Source organism: Electrophorus electricus, chromosome 10 (genome assembly GCF_041902795.1).
Source record: "Electrophorus electricus isolate QZ-2024a chromosome 10, ASM4190279v1, whole genome shotgun sequence".
Classification (NCBI taxonomy): domain Eukaryota; kingdom Metazoa; phylum Chordata; class Actinopteri; order Gymnotiformes; family Gymnotidae; genus Electrophorus; species Electrophorus electricus.
Window position 1 is genome coordinate 25070387 of NC_137506.1, and position 27010 is coordinate 25097396.

At 43.0% G+C, this 27010-nt stretch overlaps 1 protein-coding gene across 3 annotated transcripts; it reads left to right on the plus strand.

Annotated features, from left to right (window-relative positions):
• Positions 1–98: 98 nt before the first annotated feature.
• On the plus strand, positions 99–26909 carry eif2ak4 (eukaryotic translation initiation factor 2 alpha kinase 4). 3 transcript variants are annotated; one of them, XM_035532535.2, is made up of 39 exons: positions 99–436; positions 566–681; positions 1057–1159; positions 1357–1530; positions 1941–2021; positions 2638–2777; positions 2949–3049; positions 3167–3324; positions 3705–4240; positions 6096–6211; positions 6360–6514; positions 6652–7088; positions 7219–7291; positions 7388–7516; positions 7857–7979; positions 8476–8580; positions 10255–10318; positions 10472–10551; positions 10682–10783; positions 10931–10981; positions 11074–11310; positions 11669–11744; positions 13243–13364; positions 13542–13591; positions 14778–14946; positions 15576–15692; positions 16430–16495; positions 16876–17049; positions 17604–17738; positions 17862–17969; positions 18068–18196; positions 20635–20721; positions 21118–21227; positions 21354–21412; positions 21982–22085; positions 22866–22934; positions 23872–23916; positions 24764–24879; positions 26550–26909. In XM_035532535.2, exons 1-39 carry the CDS (start codon positions 308–310, stop codon positions 26605–26607), a joined length of 5004 nt encoding a protein of 1667 aa, XP_035388428.1. In that variant the 5' UTR covers positions 99–307; the 3' UTR covers positions 26608–26909. The 3 variants fall into 3 exon arrangements, with proteins under 3 accessions (XP_035388428.1, XP_035388430.1, XP_035388429.1); XM_035532537.2 differs by having other exon boundaries at positions 11074–11190; XM_035532536.2 differs by having other exon boundaries at positions 7427–7516.
• Positions 26910–27010: the final 101 nt, after the last annotated feature.

Sequence of the window (27010 nt, forward strand, 5' to 3'; positions counted from 1 at the left end):
TTTATATATAGATTCGGCTGTTTAATTTTATCCTGACAAAGCTGCTGTGCGCCTGTCTTTGAAACGTATGACGTACTACGTCACTTGTGCGACGGTATGACATGCCTACCACGCGCCCGAGTAAAAGTTGTGTTATTTTACGTCGTTTCCTTAAAGTTTTATTAAACATGTTCATTTCCGTTATGTTTCTATCTGCAGAATATTTCACGCTTTCTTTTTTGAATATGCGGTTAATGTGATTTACTAAAGAAATTGCTTCCACCAGTTTGCTTCGAGGGGGGCGTGAGTATGTGTCTCAGGAAACAGAATGAGCGGTTCTCTTAACTCTCCAGATGGAAACGACGACTATTGTGTCCAGCAGGAAAATGAGCTCGAGGCCCTCGCCTCAATATTTTCAAATGATTTTGAGGATCTACGAACTAACCGTCCGTGGAAGGTACAACCAACCAATATAGTTATCAAAGCAGGCTAACGTTAGTCAGCTAGTTGCAACTTTTACTTGGCATTCAACTTTTAGTATATTCTGCCCACTATACAGTTGTTCTCTCCTCCCACAACATTTCAGGTTAGATGTCCTCCGGAGGTGTACTTGTTCTTGCGCCCCAAAGGTCTGAGTTATGGCCAGGAATGTTACGTGAAAGTGGACTTACAAGTCAAATGCTCACCAACATATCCTGATGCGTAAGTTTTCATACATCTGCACACGACATAATAGTATTCTTTACCATTAAGTTTAATGAAAAGTCATGCTTTGGATCTGTTATAATACTTACAAGTTAAGAGCTTATGTTTATATTTGGAAGTGTTATCTGAAATAGTTTTCTAAACATTCACCTGTAAACTGCAAAACATGTTGCAATTTTGGGGAACATTGCATACCTTTATTTAAAGTACAGTGGTGAATGTCTATATGTACAAGAAATGTAATTCTTGGACTTTGGAGATGCTCTGTTGATTATGCTCCAGTAGTATTTTGTTCTTGTGGTGTATTTTACTCCAGTGTTTTGAGATCAGCCCTGTCTCTTCTTTTGCTGCACTCTTTGGTATATCACTCAGGCCTCCAGAGATTGAGCTGAAGAATGCCATCGGTCTGTCCAATGACACGCTACAGAATCTTCAATCTGAACTCATGAAACTCGCCTTGGAAAGATGTGGTGAGGTGAGACTTACACATTGTAGCCTGTGTATTGCACTCAACTCTGTCCAGTGGTTATCCTTTATGCTCACCATGCTTTTTGTCAGATTAACATTAACACAGAAAACAGAATGATGGAGTAAATGTCAAACAGATGATTAACGGGCTGCTGTTGTGTTTGTTGGACCTGGTAACCCCAACCCTATATCTCCTCTTTGCAGGTCATGATCTATGAGCTAGCAGACTTTGTGCAAGGCTTCCTGACTGAGCACAATGTGCCTCCTTCTCGCTCCTTCCATGAGGAAATGCTGAAGAACCAGCAGCGGCAGCAGGAGCGCCTGGCACTGGAAGAGCAGATGAGGCTCGACCAGCGGCGCAGGCAGGAGGAGCAGATGGTACTGCCACACTGATCTTCATGCCCTTGATGAAGTCAGGCTGCATTTCTTGTACTGTTTGTTTTATTAAAAGAAACACTAATTATTAGGCATAAGGAGACAACCATACACTATGCTGCATTTCTGTATTTTCATACATTTACAGAATTTGTTTTTCATTTAGTTGCATAATAATTCTGCACAAAAATAGTTGTTCAATAATTATGCACACAAAGATGTTCTTCTAAGAAAGACAAAACCTCACTTTCCTAAATATTCAGGTTTGAGGTTTATTAACACTTTGGGTTGACCGAGAGCACTGTAGTTGTTCAATAATAAAATGTATCCTCAAAAATACAACTTGCATAACAGTGTGTGTGCGTGCGAGCTCGCACACTAATTACTGAGTCAGGCTTCCGATATCGCAACAGCAAAATGAGATACTTGCTGAAATCCAGAGACGAGAAGAGGAGAGGCGAGAGGAAAAGAGGAAGAAAGAAATGGCAAAACTGGTAAGCCTTCTGTTTTTAGACATTGTCTTTTTTTTTCTAAGTATATGTGTGTTTTTTTTTATTTTCCAAAATTTGTTATAGAAGACTGCAGTGCTTGGTCTTGCACACTAGTCAAAACATTTCACAGGGAATGTTCTAAAGCTATGAAAAGGCTCTTGGCTAGCTCTCATCCAGAGTGTCATAAGATATTTGTGGCATTCTCATTTTAGTGAGTGCTGTCTGAGCATATCTCTTTGCAAGAAGGTGTGAGTTTGAAAAAAGTCCTTTATGAAGAAAAAACTTCATGCTGTTCATCTGTACTGTCTTTTTTTTTAAACTGTATATACACACTGGTGCTACTCCAGCTGTCAGTAGGCACCGACTGCCATAAGCCACCATTAAACACAGAAGGGAGCCTTGTAAAGCATGCTATACATGTTCTTACATCTGCAGTGTAATTACAGACACCACCATGGTCAGATCACATGCCCACCCTACCTGCTACACTGCAATCAAACAACATGCTTATATCTGAGAAGTGCTGTAATTTTAGTTATACATGGTAGTCTTATGACTACTATCATTAGCTGTGATTTCTCCAATATGGTGCTAAAAGCTGGAGTTTTTCATGCTGCAGGAGCGCTTGGAGAGTGTGGTGCAGCCTGCTGTAGGAAGCCCGACGCTGGGTAGTGCCTCTTCCCCAGGCCCCCCTGCTGAGGCTGCTGAGAACAGGAAAGTGTGTAACAGGCGCCGTACCACGTCCAGCAGCAGACACAGGTATGGACGTAGGACCTTCTAACACCTTGTAGATGAGCACATCAGTTTGCGACATAAAGCTGTTTTGAGTCATTTTACTGATGCAAGAAAATATTTGTTTAGTGACCAGCCAGTTTATTTGCCTAATAAAATGTACCATAATTTCGTTGTGTGTGTTTTTTCACTGGTAAGGCGAGACACTTGCAGTGAAGATAATGCATGCATTCATGAAGTCCTGCACTTCAGCAGCAGTGCTGTGGGAGATATTCTTGTACACAGAGGGAAGTGCATAGGTAAGGTTCTACTCTGTCACCACACACATTCAATACAGTAGCCATAGTCCACAAAGTGGTCTGAGCAGGAATCACACTCAGGTTTTGTTTAAAGGTGTATTTTTCTGTGTGTGTGAGGTGAGAGTGAAAGGCTGGGCCGTAGTGTGTATTATGCCCTCAATGCCACCTCTGGAGAGTTTGGTGTTGTTTATGAATGGATCCTTCATTGGAGTAAGAAGATGGGCAAGTTCTTCACCACCCAGGAGAAAGAGAAGATTGAGAAATGCAAAAAGCAGGTAAGAAGATGGAAATGGTTGAATCAAGCTATATATAAATCAGTATCTTGACTGAGTGATCATTGTTTAAATATTTAATTATTCTCTGTCTGTACTCAGTTAAAAAAAAGTTAAATGTTTATATTGATATTAATTTTCTATTTACAGAAAAATTGGACAGCCAACAACCATAATTAGCACCTGTGTGGTGGTGTAAAATATACATTTAAAATGCATTTTACAAGTCTCACTTTCTTCTATAAATTGAAAATGTATTATTTTCCATTTTTACATAATTATAAATGCAGATTTGTCACCTTTAAAAACTGTTTTCATGAGTTGGACCAGCCCCTTCACTATATTTTATCATCACGTAATCTTGTCTTTCCCTTTCCTTTCAGATTCATGGGGCTGAGAGTGAGCTAAACTCCCTGCTGAAGCTAGACCACCCCAATCTAGTGCGCTACCAGGCCATGAGCCTGGCACAGCGTGAGGACTGTCTGGTGGTGGACTTGCTTGCCGAGCATGTGGCCGGCCGCAGCCTGGCGCAGGGCTTATCCTCCGGTGCCGCGTTGCCCACGGACCAGCTCCGCCACCATGCCGGCCAGCTGCTGGCTGCCCTTGACTACCTCCACACTAACTCAGTGGTTCATAAGCAGCTTGTTGCCTCCTCCGTGCTTGTGGACGCCCAGGGTGACATCAGGCTCACCGACTACAGTCTGACCAAGCGGCTGGCCGATATCTGCCGCGAAGACGTCTTTGAACAGGCTCGTGTGCGCTTCAGCGAGGACGCACTGCCCACACGCACAGGGAAGAAAGGTGACGTGTGGAGCCTTGGCCTGCTCCTGCTGGCCCTTAGCCAGGGACGGGAGGTCCGCGAGTACCCAGTCACCATTCCCTCCAGCCTGCCCGCCGACCTTCAGGACTTCCTCAAAAAGTATGGCCTGTGCTTCTCAGAAACCTGATTATTTCTTAAGCCAATGGCTGTAAAGGCATACCTGGCTGGCTCCGAGCATCTGGTTGCTGTGTGTAGCTGGTGCTAATTTAGACCTCATGTTGTTGCACATTCTATTTGATAGCTGCCTGCTTCTGTGTTACTGATTGAGCCATTGCTTTGTTTTCTTCTAGCATATTTTTTTTACTAAATCCCCTTCTCTGGCAAACGTTTTTAAGATGTGGCAGTAGAGGTGGTGTTCACCTGTAAGTTAGCAGTAGATTGGTAGCCTTGGAACTGTCCATCTTTGTCATGATCACAAGGAACTTCATCTCTGGGTTTTAGAAATGTGCATTTCTACCTATGAAAGATTCCGTCTATGGCGACATATGCTGAAGTAGGCGAAGTGGATGGGTGGGTGTGTGTGTGTCTTTCTGCAAGTCTGTGTGTTTCTCCCAGCTCCAGTTAGAGGAGGTCTATGGGTGTGTGTGTGCTGTCTCACTGGCTTTGGGTAGGGTTGTTGTGCTGTCCTGGGCTCTGGTCAGTGGTGCCCTAAAGCCAACACGACATGTTGTGGCAGCACGTAGACAAGTACTAAAAAAATTTTGCCAGGTTTATGGTAGATAGGTCGGTTCAGTAGTTAAAGTTTTCCTAATTGCAGTAAAAAAGCACCACCACCATGTGACATTTTATTTTGTTGGAAGAGGAGAGAACAGTTTCACGAGCAAAGTGCTTCACCATTTTCTGCAAAAAAAAAAGGTCTTTTGTAAGACTGAACAGAAATACATTGGTAAAAAAGAGTATCTCCCGGTGAATATGGCTCATTGACACTGAGGTGTCTGAGAAGATAAGATGAAAATTAGCTCTGGTGAAATTACATGGCTAGCATGAATGGGAAATCACGTTAACTTAAATGTTTGTTTCTTGTGGTAGTGAAGTTCATTATGTTGCGTGCTTTGTTACATTATTTCCCCATAAACATTGTTCAGATGTTTAAGCCTAACTGCAGTATTTGCAAAGATGGACAAGAGAGTTAGGATGAAGTGTGAGTAAAGGGATGATGTCTGACAGAATTTCTGTCATTATTCTCTTACCTTTAAAATTTATGTACTGAACTGAAACTATAGAACTAAAATTAGATCAGGGAAAAGAATAAACAGTAATTTTATTTTTACAAATAACTAAGTGTAATTGGCTAAAAAGTTAGAAAAGAGACCATATTCAGTATTGTTTTTTTTTTTTTTTTAATTTTTAAGTGAAGCATTCTTTAAAAGAAGCTCAGTATGCTAAGGTATGCCTATAACTTTGGCTTGGAGGGCTGCTAATTGTATGAGCTACCTGTGTCTTCCTCCTCAGGGAATGATTCATAGGGACCTGAAGCCTGTTAGCTCTACGGGTGTGTGTGTGTGTGCTGTCTCACTGGCTTTGGGTAGGGTTGTTGTGCTGTCCTGGGCTCTGGCCAGTGGTGCCCTAAAGCCAACACGACATGTTGTGGCAGCACGTAGACAAGAACTAAAAATCTTTTGCCAGGTTTATGGTAGATAGGTCGGTTCAGTAGTTAAAGTTATCCTAATTGCAGTAAAAAAGCACCACCACCATGTGACATTTTATTTTGTTGGAAGAGGAGAGAACAGTTTCACGAGCAAAGTGCTTCACCATTTTCTGCAAAAAAAAAAAGGTCTTTTGTAAGACTGAACAGAAATACGTTGGTAAAAAAGAGTATCTCCCAGTGAATATGGCTCATTGACACTGAGGTGAAAACCAGGAAAGTGAGGAGAATGTGGAGACTTGTGTATGAGAGTTGTCATGAAGGTATTGGCATAATTATGCAGCATGTCTGAAGGTGTGTGTTTTGTAGGTGTGTGTGTCTTAACGATGCAGAGCGCTGGAACACTCAGCAGTTACTGCAGCATTCCTATCTCCAACCACCCTCACCAAAGAGTCTTCTTCCAAGCCAGGAGCCTAGCCCAGAAGGTCAGTCTCACACATAAAATGCAGAAGACAGCAGAAATATATAACAATCTCATATAGTTTTATTGAGTAGTGAAGTCTTTAAGTTTTTTTTTAAAGTTTTTTTTTAACCTCTGTGACCCAGTAAAAATAAATATATAAATATTGACAGACATCGGTGTGGATTTTGCATCGACGGTAATCCCACGGAGTCACCTCCTGAGCGCCCCCTTCAGTGTGGTGGTGCAGAAACAGTTCTCACGTTACTACAACGAGTTTGAGGAGCTGCAGCTGCTGGGTAAGGGTGCTTTCGGAGCAGTCATCAAGGTGAGGAGCTGTCCACATTGCCTCCATGTTCCACCCAGAGTTAGCCCTGAGTTTAGCTTGTGAAAGGAAAATGTTGCAGGCTTTTTGCACTCTTCACATGCAGTTGTCCCCATCCCTTCGTCTTTGTGTCCGGCCAGGTCCAGAACAAGCTGGATGGCTGCTACTATGCAGTCAAACGCATCCAGGTGAACCCAGCCAGCCGGCATTTCCGCCGCATCAAGGGTGAAGTGACGCTGCTGTCACGCCTGAACCACGAGAACATTGTGCGCTACTACAATGCCTGGATGGAGCGACAGGAGGCACCAAGTGCAGCCGTGGTGGGCAGCAACAGCTCTGAAGCATCCAGCACGCCCTCCCGGACCACCCCCCGCCCACCCGCCGCCCCGGCCCGGCCCTGCCGCCTAAACGAGTTGGGTCTGCCCGACGACTTCGAGGCTGACGCACCCCCGCCGGCGCTTGCTAGCTCTGTGGAGTGGAGCACCTCACTGGAGAGGTCGTCCAGCGCCAAGTGCACAGCCACCGACTCCAGTGATGATGATGAAGATGAGGCAGATGTCTTCTGCCCATCTTTTCTGTGAGCTGTTATGAATTCATAAACCATTATAGAGCCTTATAGTGTACATGTGTAAGCTTTGCAGGCCTGGCTGTATAGTCATGTGAGCATTTTGAGTCAGACCTGACTGTTTGTTTTTTTTTTCTCACAGTCCCTCCAACAGTGATTCAGAAAGTGACATCATCTTTGACAATGGCGATGCCAGCCGAGACAGTCTTGCACAGGTCAGAGGTCACTGGTACTCTTCTTCAAAACTGTCACATTGTTAATGTCCCCGCATTCTTGTTTGTTTGCTGTATGTCCCCATTTTTCTCATGAAGGCGTTTGCAGAAGCATGTTTGCTTGTGCGTCCCATACAGGAAGACTCGAGCAAGGTGAAGGGAGTGGATGTGGCAGAGAGCACCGACTCGGAGAACACTCCCCTTATTGCACATTATTTGTATATTCAGGTGAACGCATGCACACACTGATGTCAGTAGGCTGGACAAGGGAAGGGATGTCAGTGGGAGCACTCAGCACATCTGCAGGAATATTTAATACTACTGATAGGATGCACTTCTGAATGTACTGGAACCATGTTCCATGTACCACATTCATGTGTATTAAATGGAACCCTGGAACCTGGTACATATGTAATGAATAGGGAATAAGCACCAGCAGTTAGTGTTATACATGTGCTAAAACTTTCCCATTAGCTTTCCCTTAAGCTTCTATAAGTTAGCCATCTTTCCACATATAGCCCGTGATGTCCTACAGAGATGTCTCTCACCTGGCGCTTTGTCTCTGCAGATGGAATACTGTGAAAAAAGCACTTTGCGAGACACAATCGACCAGGGCCTTTACGAGGACTGCAGTCGCCTCTGGCGACTCTTCAGGGAGATCCTAGACGGTCTTGCATACATTCACGAACAGGTAACACATATGACAAAAGAGGGAAATCACGTTAGCTTAAATTTTTGTTTCTTGTGGTAGTGAAGTTCATTATGTTGCGTGCTTTGTTACATTATTTCCCCATAAACATTGTTCAGATGTTTAAGCCTAACTGCAGTATTTGCAAAGATGGACAAGAGAGTTAGGATGAAGTGTGAGTAAAGGGATGATGATGTCTGACAGAATTTCTGTCATTATTCTCTTACCTTTAAAATTTATGTACTGAACTGAAACTATAGAACTAAAATTAGATCAGGGAAAAGAATAAACAGTAATTTTATTTTTACAAATAACTAAGTGTAATTGGCTAAAAAGTTAGAAAAGAGACCATATTCAGTAGTCTGTTGTTTTGTTTTTTTTTTGTTTGTTTTTTTTAAGTGAAGCATTCTTTAAAAGAAGCTCAGTATGCTAAGGTATGCCTATAACTTTGGCTTGGAGGGCTGCTAACTGTATGAACTACCTGTGTCTTCCTCCTCAGGGAATGATTCATAGGGACCTGAAGCCTGTTAACATCTTCTTAGACTCTCATGACCATGTGAAGATAGGAGACTTTGGCTTGGCTACTGACCATCCAGCTTATGTGGTACTTCATGAATTGTGTATCGGAAATACAGTTAGAAGGTGTATAGTTTCATGTATATATAGATTGATAAGCTGTGGGGATTTTATTAATAAGTTTGTTTTATACACTACCTGGCCAAAAAAAAGTTAAACACTCCAATATTTTGTTGGACAGCTTTGATTACGGCATACATTTGCTGTGGCATCGTTTCCACAAGCTTGTGTAATGTCACAATTTATTTCTGTCCAGAGTTGAATTAATTTTTCACCAAGATCTTGTATTGATGATGGGAGATTTGGACCACTGTGCAAAGTCTTCTCCAGCACATCCCAAAGATTCTCAATGGGGTTCAGGTCTGGACTCGGTGGTGGCCAATCCATGTGTGAAAATGATGTCTCATGCTCCCTGAACCACTCTTTTACAATTTGAGCCTGATGAATCCTGGCATTGGCATCTTGGAATATGCCCGTGCCATCAGGGAAGAAAAAAATCCATTGATGGAATAACCTGGTGATTCAGTATATTCAGATAGTCGGCTGACCTCATTCTTTGGGCACATAACTTTGCTGAACCTAGACCTGACCAACTGCAGAAACCCCAGATCAAAGCACTGCCCCCATAGGCTTGTAGGGTAGGCACTAGGCATGATGGATGCATCACTTCACCTGCCTCTCTTTTTACCCTTATGCGCCCATCACTCTGGAACAGGATAAATTTGGAATCATCCGACCACATGACCTTCTTCCATTGCTTCAGAGTCCAATCTTTATGCTCCCTAGCAAATTGAAGCCATTTTTGCTGGTTAGCCTCACTGACGAGTGGTTTTCTTAAGGGTACAAAGTTGTTTAGTCCCAATCCCTTGAGTTCCCTTTGCATTGCATGTGTGGAAATGCTCTTACTTTCACTATTAAACATACCCCCGAGTTCTACTGTTGTTTTTCTATGCTTTGATTTCACCACGTGTTTAAGTGATTGCCGATCATAATCATTCAAGTTTTTTTTTTCCCCCCACGACATTCCTTCCTCTTCCTCGAAGATGATGTTTCTCCACTGTCCTTCTACTTTAATAATGCGTTGGACAGTTCTTAACCCGATTTTAGTAGTTTCAGCAATCTCCTTAGATGTTTTCTTTGCTTGATGCATGCCAATAATTTGATCCTTCTGAAACAGATTAACATCTTTTCCATGACCACAGGATGTGTCTTTCAACATGGTTGTTTAACAAATGAGAAGCTACTCACTGCATCAGTTAAGGTTAAATAACTTGTTGCCAGTTGAAAAATAATCACCCATGCAGTAATTATCCAATGGGAGGCTCTTACCTACTTGCTTAGTTAAATCCAGGTGGTGACCCTTTTTGTTTTTTTGGTCAGGCAGTGTATAATAGCCATGAACAACTGAATCATGTTATAAAGCTTTTTATTGTTAATCTAATGGCAGTTTTTAAAGGTTTGTTTTTCAGACATGAGTATCATTTATGCTGATTGTTTCAGGTGTGCTATGAAATGGTATTTCTGAAAATATCCTGTTATGGATATCCTGCTATATGGCAATTATTTTCATGTTTGGAACTTGGTTATGCTCTGTTGGTGCTGTGTTTATTGCCCTGGGCACATGTTGCTCTACAGTTACTTACAGTAATATATCAGTAACTGAAGTCAGTAAGTCCAAGCATCTTGGCCTGCTTTCTCACAGGCTTCAGGCAGACTGGAGCTGGAAGACTTTGGCTCAGGCCTGGCCTTAAAATCAGACCCCACAGGTAAAGCAAATCAGCATCAGTGGCTTTTACTCAGTGTTCACCATTGGGCTCTTCTGTCAGTCTTCACTGTATGTTTTAGATTTATGCCTTTACTTATGAGATGTTGTCTGGAGTATATTAAATTCCTTTTTTTTTTTTTAATTTCCAAACCAGGTAACATGACGGGTATGGTTGGCACTGCCCTGTATGTCAGCCCAGAGGTCCAAGGAAATACCAAAGCCACATATAATCAGGTGACATTAACTTGTTGTCAATAGCTTTTCGATGTTATGGTGTTCAGCTGTAGAAGTTCTTCAGTACTGTGTGTGTGTGTGTGTGTATGTGTGTGTGTGCGCGCGCGTGTGCGTGTGTGTCTGTGTCTAGAAAGTGGATCTCTTCAGTCTGGGTATCATCTTGTTTGAGATGTCCTACAGGCCCATGCCTACAGCTTCTGAGCGTATCTCCGTCCTCAGCCACCTCAGGAAGGTGAGTCTACAGCACTTGGCATAGTTCGGATGGCCATAGGCAAATGACCACAGTTTTGTCCTCTCACATGCAAATGGGAAAAAGGAGGGCTGGTTGCCTAAGCACTTGTGTCTGAAAGCAAGTAGTCCATTGTTCATCTCTTTGCAGGAGTCTATTGACTTCCCTGAGGATTTTGACAAAGATGAGAAAGGAACAAAGGTGAGCTTTAAACCAGGTTGTTCTTTAATGTGTTTGACACAGCCAGTAAGCCAAAATTCACCTCCTTGTCTCCACCTGCTGTATGGTTATAGAGAAAAGTGATTTGTTGGTTACTGAACCACGACCCAGCCCTGCGGCCAACAGCTGTGGAGCTCCTGAAGAGCGACCTCCTGCCACCCCCACAGATGGAGGAGTCAGAGCTCCACGAGGTGCTGCAGCACACCATGGCCAATGTGATGGGCAAAGCCTACCGCACCATGGTCAACCAGCTGTTCTCCCAGAACACTTCTCCCGTCATGGAATACACCTATGATATCGACATCCATAAGGTAGCAAGGCCCAACGGCTGCATTTTCATAGCCCAGGAGTTACTGCAGTCCAGCAATATCCACTTTGTGGGCAATGGAAGCACCAGTTCTAGATATTAAGAAAACTGAGGTAGAGAACAGGGTAGTCTGTGAATGTCTTTGCCAACCACAGTTCAGACACATTGTGCGTTATTCCCTCCCCACCCCTAGGTGTCACTGTGTAGCTATGAAGCACTGATCCCTAGTGCTGCCCTCATGTACTGTCATATTCTGGTACACATAACATGACCTGCTTTTGAACAGCATCTCTGCTCATGTTTTTACATGTTTCTACACTGACACCCCCCCCCCCCCCCCCCGTGTTTTTGATTTGTTGCAGGGCAGTTTTAATTTTAACATCACCAAACTTCACCAGTATGTGTATGAGACAATCACAAGGGTCTTCAAAAAACACGGTGAGTGACAGTGCCCAGTTGTAGGCATTCTGGACATTTTCCCTTCTTTGAGCTAAACCTTTTGATTCACATTGTCCATTGCCTTCTCACTCACTGTTCAGTAAATAAAGTAGCCTATAAGTACATACAGTTATGACTAAACAGACGAATGCAGGGAATTTGCTCAGTGACCCGCTTTAACCATGCAGTCTACCCTGTCCACCTCAGATTTTTTTTTGTATCTTCTTTCTGCAATCAATTAATAAAATATGTAAATAAGAATTATTGCCTGTGTTCTCTTTCTCAGGCTATGTCCCATAATTCTCTAGGTCACAGGAGTTCAGTAGAATTAATGTCATTTCAGATTGTCATATGGCTATCAGATTACCTGTAGGCAGTTTTCAGTAAAGATGCTTCACATGTAATTTAGTAAATCTGTGAGCATAGCAGTTGGCGCTGGCTCCTGGCCCAAACACCGGCTGCAGTGAGGCTTGGAACACTCTATCACTCCATCTGACCATTACTCTGCCAGGTTTTTGAGCGTCCTAGTCTGTAATTCAAATTAATTTAGTCGTCAGAAGTGTAAATGGAGGACACATGAGGCAAATGCCTGTCTGCTTTCAGTTGCCAGGGAGGCTAAGATGCTGCCCGTGTGCCCTTGTTTCTTGCTGTATGGTTTGAGCAGGTTTTAATGCTGTTTTCTAAAGAGGTAAATAAGAGTTCAGAAGAGCACTGGAATTGTTTTTGGTTTATCTGTATGGCAAGTCCATTGGGACAGTATTTGTTGTCTATCCTGTTATGACAGATAATACTTAGTTCATATTGGTTTAAGGCCATTAGATTTTGATTGTAGGGTATTTTGTTTAACTGATTGCTGTTTGTAGTGTTGACTTTACATACATGCTGTGTAATGTTCTCCTTTTCTACCTCTCTTTCTTCATCTTAGGTCTTAGGTCCTCACTGGTTGCCTCTTGGGTAATTATAAGAGGGGGCTACAAGTCATACAATGACAGCATGGTTGTTTTCCCTCCCAGAGTGAGAGGGAAATTGTGTGTTCAACAGGTGGTGGTGTCAGTTCTTTGACAGAAAGCACTGCCAATTGTATCAAGTATAGGTCTCCAGATCAGGAAACACACCAGCCTGTCCTGCCTGGGTAGCCAAGATTTTGTGTTGCCACTTTCAATTCATTATGCTCAGTTCAGTATGCTCATCTGCTTCAGGGTGATTCAGTAAGGCTTTAGGGGTAACATTTAGTAAGTTCTCAGTCTGAATGACTTACTGGACTGATGTGTGTTGGTTTAACAAAGTATGGATTTCTTCCTTAATGGGAGGGAGAAATGAACAGGACTTTTTCCTCCATAGCACATCTCTCTCTCTCTCTCTCTCTCTCTCTCTCTCTCTCTCTCTCTCTCTCTCTCTCTCTCTCTCTCTCTCTCTCTCTCTCTCTCTCTCTCTCTCTCTCTCTCTCTCTCTCTCTCTCTCTCTCTCTCTCTCTCTCCATCCACGCCTTCTGTCTCAGGTGCTGTAAGACTACAGACCCCCCTACTGTTGCCCAGGACTAAGAACCTATATGAAGGTTGTGAGCTGGCATGTTTTATGGACCACAGTGGTATGCTGGTCACACTTCCCTATGACCTGCGGGTGAGTGCTGAACAGGCAGATTGTGTGCGTGCACCTCCAACACAGGCCTATAGGGTTCGTTTACTCACACGAGCGGCATATACTTGACCATTATCATTCAGTTTGAAGCCTGATTTACTTTATGGTGTTTTGCATTATCAAAGTGTATTATTTATTATGTTCTCTTTCTTTCACCAGGTTTCTTTTGCCAGATTTGTGGCCAAAAATAACATTTCGCATGTAAAAAGGTAATTGCTTTCAAAACAAATGTATTTAGTCTGATTTAAAACTGTACATACAGTATACAACTATAGTATGTACTCAGTGACCAAAACACAGAAATGTTCTATTAGCTGCCCAAGACTGATGTGTGAATAGTCTCTGCTACACATGTTTCAGTCAGGTTCAGGCCAAAGGTGTTGCGTAAGATTGATGTTAGGGCACTATAGTGTCCAGGTCATGAACATCATGTCACCTGAATGTTCCTTGCATTCCTGAAGGGTTTTTGGATCAAGACAGGAAGCATTATTTTGTTGTCACTACCCATCACCTTGGGGGTATATAGTGACCATGGTCGAATGAATGTGCTCAGCTACAAATGTTAAGGTATTGGCATGAAAGTGTCACTAGAAAATGTTTATAACCTTTCTAGATGGTTTAATGTACCTGGTGTTTGCCCAGGGAAAGAAAGAGAAGACCTTCACTGGACTGTATGGTTGTAACTGCATGATGGTTCTATTGGCCTCCGGCTGCTCTTGCCAGGCCATGAGGGTCTGTCAGGCTGGTGCAGTCGGACCCAGGTTCAAAACCAGACCACCTTTTTCCAATCGCAGCACTCCGTTGCTGATTTGTTTTATTCTCCTGCAGATGCCTTGAGTAGTTTTACTACAGTCAGCAGATGTACCCTACCTGGTGATCCCCCGTTATGTTCCGTACACGCAAGAGTGCAGAGCATCATGCATGTTGTGATTGGCCAAAGCTACCAGAAAATGCCCTATGTTCATCCACCTAACCCCACCTTCCACACAGCAAATGTTTTGATATCTTTTGGTGTCTTATGTTCTCACCCATTCAGCGTAAACCTTTGACATAGCTGTCTTTGAACAGCCCTGCAGCTGTACATCACCTAACAATGCTCAGACCAGTCCTTCCGAGCCCGAGCATCATGCGTTTTACAAAGCCCATTAGCCCACACTGGAAGGTCATTCTTGATAATCCATTCAATCACAAAGCAGTTATGGAAAAGAAGCTTCAGCTCCATCATTGGCTTATGTGATTCCACACATGCAAATGGGAAAGAGGGACCCACTTCTTCAGCAGTGGGGTTTCTGTGTTTCTGGTCACCTGCTGTAGTTTATAAACCTGATTACAGCATTCATGCATGCTTATAGCAGTGAGACATGAGCACTGAAAGCAAGTGTTGATTCTAATCAGGTACATCATCGAGCGTGTGTTCAGGCCACGGAAGCTGGACCGGGCTCACCCCAGAGAGCTGCTGGAGTGTGCTTTTGACATAGTGGTTCCTGTCATGGGCGGTCTGCTCCCTGATGCTGAGACCATCTACACCGTCTCTGAGGTCATCCAGGAGTTCAGCGCTCTCCAGGTACAGAAACCAGTTTGAAGAAAATCTGCCATGCCAATTGTTTCAAAAAGGGAATTCATGAAATGATTCATGTTTTTCCACTGGAAGTGGTGATACAGTAATTACAGTTATCAATGGTAATCAGCTTAACTGTGAACATGTTAATCATGTTTTATTGTGGTCAAACCTTTGCTATTGCACTTTTTCATCCTTCTTGTTTTCTGTTTTTTGTTTGGATGTCGTCAAAATATGGCCAAACTGGAAAAACGAAGTATGGTGCATATCATGTTTGTGGAAAATGTCTGCTATTTTGCAATCCCACTCTGGAATAGGGAATTTACATGTTTTGCTAGATTGTAATGGCAAAATGCATCCAGGAAAAAACCCCCAGCCATATTCATTTAAAGATCTGTGCCTGATGGTGGCTCTGCCTTGATGCTGTACAAAATATTTTTTAAATTGACCATCGTATTAAAAGCAGTCCACTGGCTCTTGTGATTGGAGGAGGAACAGTTATTTCAGCATGGTTGTCAAGACACATTGCTCACAAGGCAACTAAGAGAGTCACAGTACATCAAGCATATTCAACATTACACCTGGAGCTCGGTTAGTGATTTATTCTGTGTGTGGTTTGTATCTTTGGATTGCAGGAGAGGAATTACAACATCTACCTGAACCACACAAACCTGCTGCGAGCCATCCTGTTGCACAGTGGTGTACCAGAAGACAAACTGAGCCAGGCCTCCAGTATACTGTGTGATGCCATGGTGAGTTTGGTTGCGCACAAAACTGGATGTGGCCTGTTGTTGGTAAATCAATTTTATTGTTTAATTCCCATGCCACTTTTAATAGTTCTCGTGATGTCAGTTAGTAATGGGTTATTTTAATGGTACTTGTGACATCACTGATGTGGCAACAGCCGATATGTTTCCATTACACAAGGTCATTTTGGGAAGTGGAACAACACTGGTTCATTCAAAGACAGGCCTCAGATAGACCTTTACTGATGCTAAGTACTGCACTTCAGACTGAAACGAGTAGCATACAACTTGCTTTAGGTTAGTGTAACTAGTGAGTAGAATGGTTTGATATGTTAGTACTGTGTGTGCATGCTTTTATGAGAAGAGTTTTGAGGTCAAGTTTATTCTAACAGGGCAGGGGGTATAATCCCTCTAAATGAGCATATGAAACTTTCTTAATCCTTTTGTAATCCCTATGGCCAATTAACCTATTATAATTTAATATGACATGTTTCTAACTGACCTTCTTAGACCTTCTTTAAGATATGTTTTGTGATCAGAAACGAGGTTCTTTCCTCCCCAGTTCACCAAGTTCACTGTTGGCCCTGTTTTGATAACATTTCAAGCACTCCCATGAGGTCTATTAGTAAGATAACTTGGAACTCTCTCTCTCTCTCTCTCTCTCTCTCTCTCTCTCTCTCTCTCTCTCTCTCTCTCTCTCTCTCTCTCTCTCTCTCTCTCTCTCAATGTTGTTCTCACCACAGAGTGAAAAGCTGACAAGGCGGGAGGTGGAAGCAAAGTTCTGTAACCTGTCCTTGTCCAATAACAGTGTAAGATGAAGGATGTGGCCGTATGCTGCATGTTACATATTGCATGTCTGTGTTGACGGAGAGTTGTCTGAATCACAATTTATCAAAACAGTTTACTTTAAGTGTCTGATGTAAAATATGTTAACCTCATTATTTTAAGAAAAAATCTAATCATAAATAGCTCATAAATAATCCTAAATAAACTGCAGACTACAGAAAGTTGTCATTCTTCAAGTTTTTGTTACCTCTAGAATACTAAACTTGTTTAGCATCCCCTGTGTCTTGTTCGGTGGTCTGCATTATGCCTCACCTTTACTAAAAGACCATCGTCAAAAAGACGATGAATGGCATGACTAAATTCTCAGCTCACTCTTTGCTGGGTGGTGGGTTTCCATTTGCAGCTGCAGACGGTGTATAAGTTCATTGAACAGAAGGGTGACCTGCGCGACCTTGTCCCCCTCATCAACACTCTCACCAAACAGAAGAGCACTGCTGTGGCTCAGCTGGCCAAACAGGGGCTCAAGGACCTGGAGGAGGTCACTGAACTGATAAAGAAACTGGGAGTGAAACTGCAGGTATGGTGGCTGCCTCTCTACGTACAGAGCCAGGAGCTGAGCACACCCAACCAGGGGCTCAGGGGTATGAGTCTGTGTGGAATGGAAATGCAATTAGTTTAAGTGAACTTGCATATAGAGAAACAATTAACTCGTATTGTCTTGTATTATGTACATTTAATTGCATCTTTTAGTTAACCTAATTTCACTTAAATGACTTTGCATTAACAGTTTCAAATAAAGTCAACTGATGAGACCCAGAGGGGGTCATTATGCTGTAGATTCTGCATGGCTCTAGAAGTGAAATTGTAATTATACACAGGATAAGATCCTATCCTATGTCAAACCATTAGACCTTCACAAAGGCCCTGTCCATCAAGGAGTTTCAAACATCTGTATCAAAAATCTTTATTAAATGTTATAAGAAATCATGTAAAATCAATTTACAACTTTGATGATTTCTTGTAACTAAAAATGTGATCTCTCATCTGGTCTAGCTCTTTGTGGTTCTTGAATTATAAGTCATGAACAACTGATTTTGGTATCAAACAGCTGAATTTCTTGCTGGTTTGCAGGTGGTGGTCAACCTGGGCCTAGTCTACAAGGTGCAGCACCACTGTGGCGTCATCTTCCAGTTCGTGGCCTTTATCAAGAAACGCAGGCGCACTGTGCCTGACATTGTGGCAGCAGGAGGGAGATACGACCATCTGGTATCTGTCAAGTGTACACAGTGCAGCATTCCTTACCATAAAAACTCGTAAAGTTGATGAGGCCTGATAAGGACTATTGCACCCGGTGTGCTGTGTGAGGCATTCTCCTGTTACTTTGTTCAGGTGCTAGAGTTCCGTGCTCCGGGTGCCACCGCTCCCGTGCCCTCGGCTGTGGGGGCCAGCATCGCCCTGGATAAGATCTGCACCGCTGTGGCGACCATGGCAGAACCGGTGAGCTTGGCACGGCTGCTCCTCCCTCTAAATGCCTGTTCCTTAGTTTTCCTCTCCCTCTATTGTCCTGACTCTGATCCGTCACCCTCCTCACACAGCCCTCCGTGAGCTCCTGCGACGTGCTGGTGGTTCCCGTCGGCCACAGCTCCATGGGTAGGGCCATCAGCGTCACCCAGAAGCTGTGGACGACCGGTGTGTCAGCCGACCTTGTCTATGATGCACTACAGGTCAGGACGTGCTTATTTCACAAGCAGGACATGCAAAATGACTCCTTTCTCTCATTGTTGAATTGCCGGCAGATGTGAGAGTTGGTCGTTTTTCACTGTGGTGCTAAGTCATGTTTTTAATGGAAGACGTGCATTGTAGTGTAGTTGTGCTTTGACTGTATTGCTGTCTCAACAGGCAAGTACTACATTGAATACAGCCTGGCATCTTACTCACTGTTGCTATGACTGTCACATGCTCCACGTTCAAAGCACAGCGTGCCAGCTCCAAGCAGCTTGGCGTCAGCACTACAAACGCTGTCATGACTCTTGCACAGCTGTGGCTGTGCGTTAGCATTTTTACGATGCCAGAGTCTCACTCATTCAAGACACACACACGCGCGCGCGCCCTTCTGCCGCGATCCAAATTGCCTTCGCACTTTTGTGCTCTTTCATCCGTGTCCCATGATTGGGTCTGCATTACTTTCCCAATCTCCATGACTCCATGACATGTTGATTAGAGTTACTTATTATACATTTCTTTATGTATCTTGGCCTGCGTCTAAACCTCACATTGCCTAACACTGTTTCCTGGAGTCCAAAATCAACAATGGCCTGATTTTTGTCTTTTTCCTCTCATCACAATGTACTCGACTGCAGGGAGATTGTCATAGTCTAAAATATGGGTATATTTCTCTCAAGGTTACTTTGCATGCAAGTCTCTGAGCCTCTGACAGAGTGTAAGGAACACGCTTGGACTCAGAGCCAGCTGTTGCCATGTTTGTGCTGGTCATTCTCAAACTCCATCACTGGTCAATTTCTGACCTCTCAGCCTAGAAACAAATGAGTTACAGCCTGCAGATGTACACAGAGACATCATACCAAAACAGTAAAACCACAGTGGCCAATGACAGTAAATACAAGGTAGGTTTTTTATGTGGTGTGGGTACCTGTCTTAAACTAGACAAACTAGATGGAAATACTAGAGCGAGAAATGTGGTTGGTGTCGATCCAGAGGATATGGAGAGTCTTGCCTACTGCTGTGATGGTAGTGCAGGTCTCCTGCACAGGGTCCAATGGCTTTTGGGGACATGTCCTAAATATGGGACTTTGCCAGGCTAGTATACAGTGGCTTCTCAGGAAGCAAAACAAATTGCAGAAAGACGGATTCTTTTCAGAGAATGACCAGATGGAATGTCCCTGTGTAGTTGTTTGCCTGTAGCAGGGTAGGTTAAAGGGGAAAAACCATTTCATCATAAATATGCTCACCTTTTATATTACACAAAAATGCACACCTAATATTACAAAAAATGACAATGTATGCCCTCTGCTCGTGGCACTTTCATGCCAGCTTCTGCTTGATGTTTGGAATAAGTGGTATAATTAACCATTATGTGATTTGATAAATTGTGGTGGTCCTTCATTGGAAAACCTAGCACTGACCATTGTGTGTTTTGGCTCTAGCTCTAAATGTTCTCTAGTTGTAGAATCCCTAACCTTCCTAATCTCTCTAAAGCACCACAGGTATTCAGTGTTCCACACGATGCTTAAGACAGAGCTTACAAAGCATTGGACAATAGATACATGCTGGTTAGACTTAGCAAGGCAGGCAGGTTAGAAGCTGGGCTCACCTAGTACTCCATTTTTGTTGACCGTGGAGAGTGGGCTTGTCGAAGAGCCATCCACGTTGGGCTAATTTGCTAGTGAACGACAGGCAAACAGGAAGCATCTCTCTCTCTTTCTCTTTCCCCTCATCCTTCCTACTTGTATGAGCTGACTTGGGTGAGTGAGTTACCAGTACAGAGCCAGAGGTCATGGCAGCAGTCTCTGCTGGCCAAACATGGTGTAGTCCGGCACTCTTCTGTGTTAATACAGCTGAATGGACAGCAGGCTGCTCTGTGCTCCCTTATCTGCCTCTCTCCTCTGTCAGTCTGTGTGTACTGCATGCAAGGTTGAGGAATGGAATTCATGTTAGCACCTGTTCACGTGCACTGCCTGTTGCACAGTGCTGATGTGCACATAGAAATGGCTCTGACAAAATGAATGGTTCTTTTATTCCATCTTGGTTGGGGTGCTCTGTTTGTGCTTGACCAGTCAGCACTGTGAGCTCCACCCCACACCCCATAAGTGTCTGGGCTGTTGAAGAGTTGAAGGGTAGGAACTATGCCCCAGGAACCGTAATCAATTTCCTCCAGATGGGAAAGAAGGCAAAGTTTGTGAGGTCTTGAAAAAGTAGCTCCAGTTCTAGAAAAAAAAAAGCGGTAGAAAAGAGTTTTAAGTGTTTAAGGCATTGCCATTATGTTTTAATGCTGCAGACATTCTGTACCTACAAGGCCCTAGATGCTGGGATACTGAGGGTAAGATTGTGGGTTAAGATTGTGTGCTTAAAAGTGAGGGGTTGGGGCACACATGCTGTAGCTTGATTAGAGTTGTTGAAGATAAATATACTACATGTGTTTCAGTCTCAGGAGACTCTTCTGGACCACTGCAGACTTGCAGGCATTACATTCATGGTTCTTGTCTCTGACAAAGACGGCAACTGTCTTAAGGTAAACTGCACATTCACGGCCCATTTCTTTGTGTTTGTGGGCAGGGGACAAATACAATAGGTATTAGTAATCCTTTCCTTCTTTTCACTTCACATGTTCAGATTGGAGTACTTTTTGGTATTGGTCTTCAAATATAAATTCTAAACACTGTAATATTTGAAAATTCAGAGCTGTTGTTAAAGAAAGGGAGTGATGACATGTGAAAGCAGTGCTCCTGCACTCTCATACCGGGTAGGCGTCACGGTCAGACACCAGATCATGCAGCTGTTTGATGACTGGAGCAGAGTTGCATCACTGTGTCTAGTAGGCCAAACAACTGTCCGTTTTTTTTTTAATTTGAAAAAAAATTACTTATTTTTTTTATCATACACTCCTCCTTTCCTTCTTTTGCTCCAGGTAAAGTGTTTTGAGAAGGATCGTCAGTCAGAAAAGAGGATTCCCGAGTCAGACCTGGTGGACCATATCATTCAAAGATGTCGGACCAAGCTCTCTGAGGAGAGAAACCGGTGAGCAGCACTGCACATGCTCCCCACAGCTCTCTCAAAGGCACCATTCATCCCCCACTCAGCAGGGCCAAACGGAAACATTAGCATTTGATTAACTTCACCCTCTTTGTGGATTGTTCCTCGCAGAGAGATATCAGAGGGAGCCTCTCTCCAGAATGCCAAGGGTTCTCTGCTGGTAAACTCAGGTATCAGCTTTCTCATTCCGTCATCTCTGTTGTTGGTATTGCTGTTAATCTGGAGGTGAGCCAGGCCACAGTGGCTTGCGGCTATGCAGAAATCTGAGGGCTGCGTGTCTTCAGGGAGAAGCAGGCACCATGCCCACTGACCTCCACAGAGAACCGGGTTGCTGTGCAGATGTGTGCAGCCGTGTGCACTGGCACCCGTTTGTGTACTAGGGCCTTTTAAGTAGCATTTCTAAAGGCAGAGTAACACCTGAGCCAGCCTCTTCCAGGGTTGGGCACTGAGGAAGATGAACCATGCTGAATCTCTTTTTCATTCCTCAAGCAGTAGAAAGCCACTCGAGTCTACTTCCCAAAGACAACAAGGTCTCTCAGTCTTTAAAAATTGTTTCTTTTCCCACTAGACTAGGCTTTAATTAAAACATGCTGTTGTTAGTTATGCAAAGGATTGCTAGGAAGGCTTAAATAAAGTAAATTAAATGGTGGTGTCATCTGGTGGGGTCTTATAAATCCCAGTGTGGACAGATGTGTGGTTGTGTAATGTAATGCGATGTGTTTGTGCTGGTATGTGCCAGGATCGCTGGAGCAGCACGGCAGCAGCACTGCAATGAACATGAACGTCTACCTGGTCACACCAGAGAAGGTTTCTGCCAGTGCGCGGCGACGCTATGAGACGCAGGTCTGTAACAGGGCTCATCTTATAAAGGCAATGGAAAATCTTTTTATATTGTCCACAGCATTTAATGAAAAGAAAAAAACTTGTCCAGATCTTGTTACAGCTTTGAATTCAGTTATGCATCTCCATGAAGAAATACTTTGTCCAGAAATGCAAAAATTGCTAGCAAAGAATGACATCCAACGAGGTAAGTTGGGTTCCCACCAGTTGTCATTATGCAAATGAGACGAGGCCAGCTGGTGGCCACCAGCTCTCTTGTTTTGTGCGTTTTCTAAGGATCAAAGAGGGGGCAAAAACATTCTGGCATTCTCCCACAAACTCGCTTGGTGGCTCTGTTTACGAATTCCTGCTCGACCTCCACTCTGAATATACTACACTTTCCCTTGACTTCACACCACGTGGGGATCAAAATGGAGGCCCGTGTCTTCCTGCATTTCTCCCACGCTCTGGCCCAGTGCAGAAAACCCTCCTGTTCTTTGAGTTGGATTGGAGAGTACTTCAGCTGGCTGGCCTTCACTGCGTTGGATGGTGTGGGACGGGGGTGGATCGGCCCTTCCACCGCAGGCCCCGCTGAGCCTCTTGGGGGGGGGGGGGGGTGGGCGAGTGAGGGATCAGAGAGGTTCCTCATGCTTGACAGGCCGCCTTTAGCCCCAAGCCAGCAGGAGAGAAGCGCTCCTTGCTGAACCGCTGGCACACGCAGGGATGAAATGCCTTTTGTTTTCCATTGATGATTATTGCAATCATGGGAGCAATTGTTTCTTTCTCTCCCCTCTGCTCTTCCAGATCCAAACCAGATTGCAGAATCTTGGTAGCAATTTGCAGAACAAGAGCAGTGACATCGAAGTGTTGGCTGTAAGTAGATGTGTGGTTTTTTTGTCCCCCCGCCCCCTCTATGTAGTTCACATTTGGGGAAGCAGGGAGGTTAGATGAGATGTCTTGAGACAGAGTTTATTATTTTAGAAGGTCTCAAAGGTTTAGAGGTGTCTGATGGGGCCGTTGTTGAAGTCCTTGCAGACTTAATGGCATAGTCTTTTCTGCACACAAAATACTGGACAAAAAAACAGAATGATTGTCACTGTGATCTGAATTGCTTTCATATTTAGTTTTTGTGGTTTTGTGGTAAATTTAATGTGAAATATTTACTATATATTATACATAATGTTTGATTTACTAATAGTATCTTGTCTAGATTTCTGTCTAATGTCCCATTGAGTTTATGGAACATGGGGTTTTGGTATGTAATGTTACTGTAACATTTTTGGGTGGGTGGGTATGTGCACGTGCATGCACTGGAAGGGAAAGGACAGATTCAAGGATTAAGGAATTCTTCTTTAGTTCTTCTCAGAGATCAGAGCTTTGCATTTATGATGGCAGTGTAAGGTATCTCAGGCCTACAGACCATTCAGACACTGCAGCAAATATACATCATTTACAATAAATATATGAAACTCGGTCTGGATAAGAGCATCTGTTGAATGATGATAAATGTAAATGTAAAAAGAATTTAACGCGTTACTGGTGTGTGAAATGGACTTACTTACATTGTACAGTCACTCATGTGGAATGGCAGAAATGGACTTAATCATAAAATCGGTTTTCATAGTCTTATCTCCACTCCAAAAATGGCTGGCCATTTGTAAAGCAGGGATGCTAAAATACTTTGGAAATTTCCCGTGAAGATTTCCAGTGTTTATAAATGGGGACGTTGGTGCATGTGATGTGTACACAGTGCTTTCTAGATAAGACTCCATTGTGACTGCGAAAGTAAGCTTGTTTCCTCCACTCCCAGGTTGACCTGCCGAAGGAAACCCTCATCAACTTCCTGTCCCTGGAGGTTCGTACTTGCTAACCATTATGATGAGCTGCTGCAAGTAAATCAATTGCATTTCTCCATGGAGGGAGGGAAGGGTAGGCAGACGGGTAAACAGGATAAGCGGAGGGGTGAGGGGGGGAAACGATGAATGGAAACGGATATGGAGGTTCCTCTCCTTTCTCCTCCACTTTGTCAGGGGGATCCCCTCTCCTTTAGCCAGTTTGGCCTTTTCATTCTCGGCACTGGCATTGAACTTGAAGGGAAGGTAGGAGAGGGAGCTCGTGCCAGGAGCCGGCCCATGTCATAGAGGCCCCCCCAACCCCAGGCCTTTGTTTGAATAAGAGCAAAACGCAGCCATTATGCGGCATGAAGCAATGTAAGAACAGATGAGAAATGGAACTGACGCAGCCTGACGTACTGTACAGAAGGAATGAATGGATGGTTTGTCCACAAACGCTCATCAGAACGTGGCCGCAGAGAGTGCAAAAAGAAACACCCTTTATGGATTTGGCACGCAAGACAATGCACAGGCTCAAACCTATGCTGCTAGAAGCAGACTCTCAAATATGACTAATTGGACTCAGTTTGGACCTTTTGAGAAAAATCTACAGTCCATACTTCTGTAAAATACCCATTTAGATTACTAAAATGCTTTTTGACTGGCTTGCTATTATTAGATTTTATAGCAATAATCTTAAATCTTGAATACTATGATGACATATCAACAGTGCTTATTTCTTAAATTAAAGTATTGCAGGGTGTGTTGTAATGGGTCCTCACAGTTTATTCTCTGAAAGGCAGTTTGATCTAAAGGTTCTTGAGTCAGTGAGTCCCCAGTAAGCCATATCTGCTTTTCTCATCAATTTAGTTTGACGGAGAGGAGCAGTTCAACATCAGCGTCAAGCACCTGCTGTCACGGCTCCCCAAACAGCGCTACCTGAAGTCCATCTGTGAGGAGATCCACCGGTTTAAAATCATAAAAGGGTATGCACATGTTTGTTGCTTGTTTTGGTGTGTTACAGAGGTCCCCATTTGGCTAAAGCAATAGGCTAACCCTTGGCAATTTGACCTGAAACACCCTGAAGCACACCCAAGCCGTGTGTTAGGCCTCCACTTTAATTTTATCAGCAGCTATGAAACTTAGTGTGCCACAGAGCACGTGAAACCACCTCTGAAAGGGTCATTCCTCTTACTTGCTGTTTAACATCTGTGAAAATCCAGCTCTCACTCCACGTGTTGAAGGCACTGTGAATTGAGACCTAGTCAGATGCTCAAAAGATATGTTCTGCTGATGGCACATGTGGTTGGTTTGTTTTTGCACACCCCCTACATTTGTATAGTAAATCTGAAGTATTGGGGTACTGGCTGGCAGTCAGAAAGCTGTGCCCACACAAGAGCTCCTATCATTATGACTTTGGCAAAATCTGCCAGATCTACTCTAGCCATTCTGTCCACGTGAGTCCAGGAACCCCAGCCAAAGCTCTACTGAACATGCTAAATGAAAGGTCATCATAGGAGATGAAAGTTCTTCCCTCTTAAATAGAAAACAGGGGCAGTATTATTGGAGTCAGTATGACTAGGCTGCATTTGGCACCTACAGTCTTGGTAGAAGAGTCAGAACAGTTGTTTCTAATTTCCTTTTGTTTGCTTGTGCAGAGCATTTCTAGTGTTGCAGAGGCCATGTGTACTTGCCAACTGGATTCAGAAAAAGAATAATGGAATGTTATGGACCTGGGGGGAGGTGGGTAAAGCATATAGGATTGAAGGCAGGATTCTATTACCATATTTCAAGTAATAAAATAATATTAAAAGCACTTGACTTTGATAACAAACTATAGTTCAGCTAGGGAAAATAAGAGGTGACACTCTCCAGAACTGTGCAGTAGTTATATAAGGTAAGCTCACATACCTAATCCAGTATTAGTTATATAAAGTGCACATAGAACTACGTGTGGTTATATTGAGCTTCACATTTTTCAGGGCTTAAATGATTGTCTTGGAATGTGTTTGAGTCTAGATAGATACTGTGGAGGAGTGCTTCATTTCATAATGGGAGACTTTCTGTACATCTTTAACAAAGATACTGTCCTTTTTTTTCTTCTTGCATTGATCAAACTATGAAAATAATGCATTCTTTTAAAAAAGACAAAGATAAATTACCCCCAACAATAATTATATATTTAAAAAGGTGCTGTAGTTACATTTTATTGTTTACAAACAAACAAACCAACAAATAAATAAATGATCAGTTGTTTTCTTAATTTTCTTATTTATCTATCCTTCCATCCGTCCAATAGGGCATATGATATTCAGGTTTCTATTTATTCCAATATTATTATATTGGACGTTATGGTTGTTCCACTTCCTGATCAGTACCTTTCTTAACTGCTAAAAGCATGGTCAATAAGTATTCATCAATTTGGCCTATATCAGGGTGAACATAACCCAAACAGCACCTTACCATCCATATCTATATCGCTTCTAAATATAGAATATTTTAAAAAAAAATTCTGGAATATTTGGATATTACTGAAAGGTGTGAGTGATTTTTGCAACTTGACACCCACTATTCCTCGAAAATACTGGGGCAGTATCACCATATGAGTTGTCTTTCATGATTTCAGCATGAATTTAAAGTGTTTTTTCCATTGCAGGGTTGCTGTGGTTATCTTGTACAGTTACAGAGATGACTACTACAAGATTCTTCTCTAAACCAAATGTCACTTCCCTTACTAGACAACATAACTTTTTTCCTCTGAAGGACTGGAGTTAGAATCCTGCAATAAGGCACTTATCTTCTGTAATGAAGGTAATTTACATTTCTATCAGGGAGTGGATTTCAAATGTACAAATCAGTGATGTCGCGGCCCAGTAATGATTTACCAGTTTTGAAACTGCATTCTGTAAATCTCAGTAGGGATTATTGGATTACTGGATTGACTCCAGTAGTATTAATATTTGATGGTGTATTATAATACTTTAAATCATTAAATCATGTATATTCCCTTACAAAAGGCTGTCTGTCATCTTTGTATGTGCTACTAAAAATCGAGAGATGTAAGTTGGAATGGTGTAAAAGTGTACATTTAATGCCGCTCTTTGAACCTCAGTGTTG

Excerpts from the sequence above, each read along its gene's own strand:
- eif2ak4 (XM_035532535.2), top strand. The coding sequence starts at position 308 with ATGAGCGGTTCTCTTAACTCTCCAGATGGAAACGACGACTATTGTGTC. Across the intron at positions 2,022-2,637 it reads AGAAAGAAATGGCAAAACTG|GAGCGCTTGGAGAGTGTGGT; the intron begins GTAAGCCTTCTG and ends TTCATGCTGCAG. Across the intron at positions 21,228-21,353 it reads CTCTCTGAGGAGAGAAACCG|AGAGATATCAGAGGGAGCCT; the intron begins GTGAGCAGCACT and ends TGTTCCTCGCAG.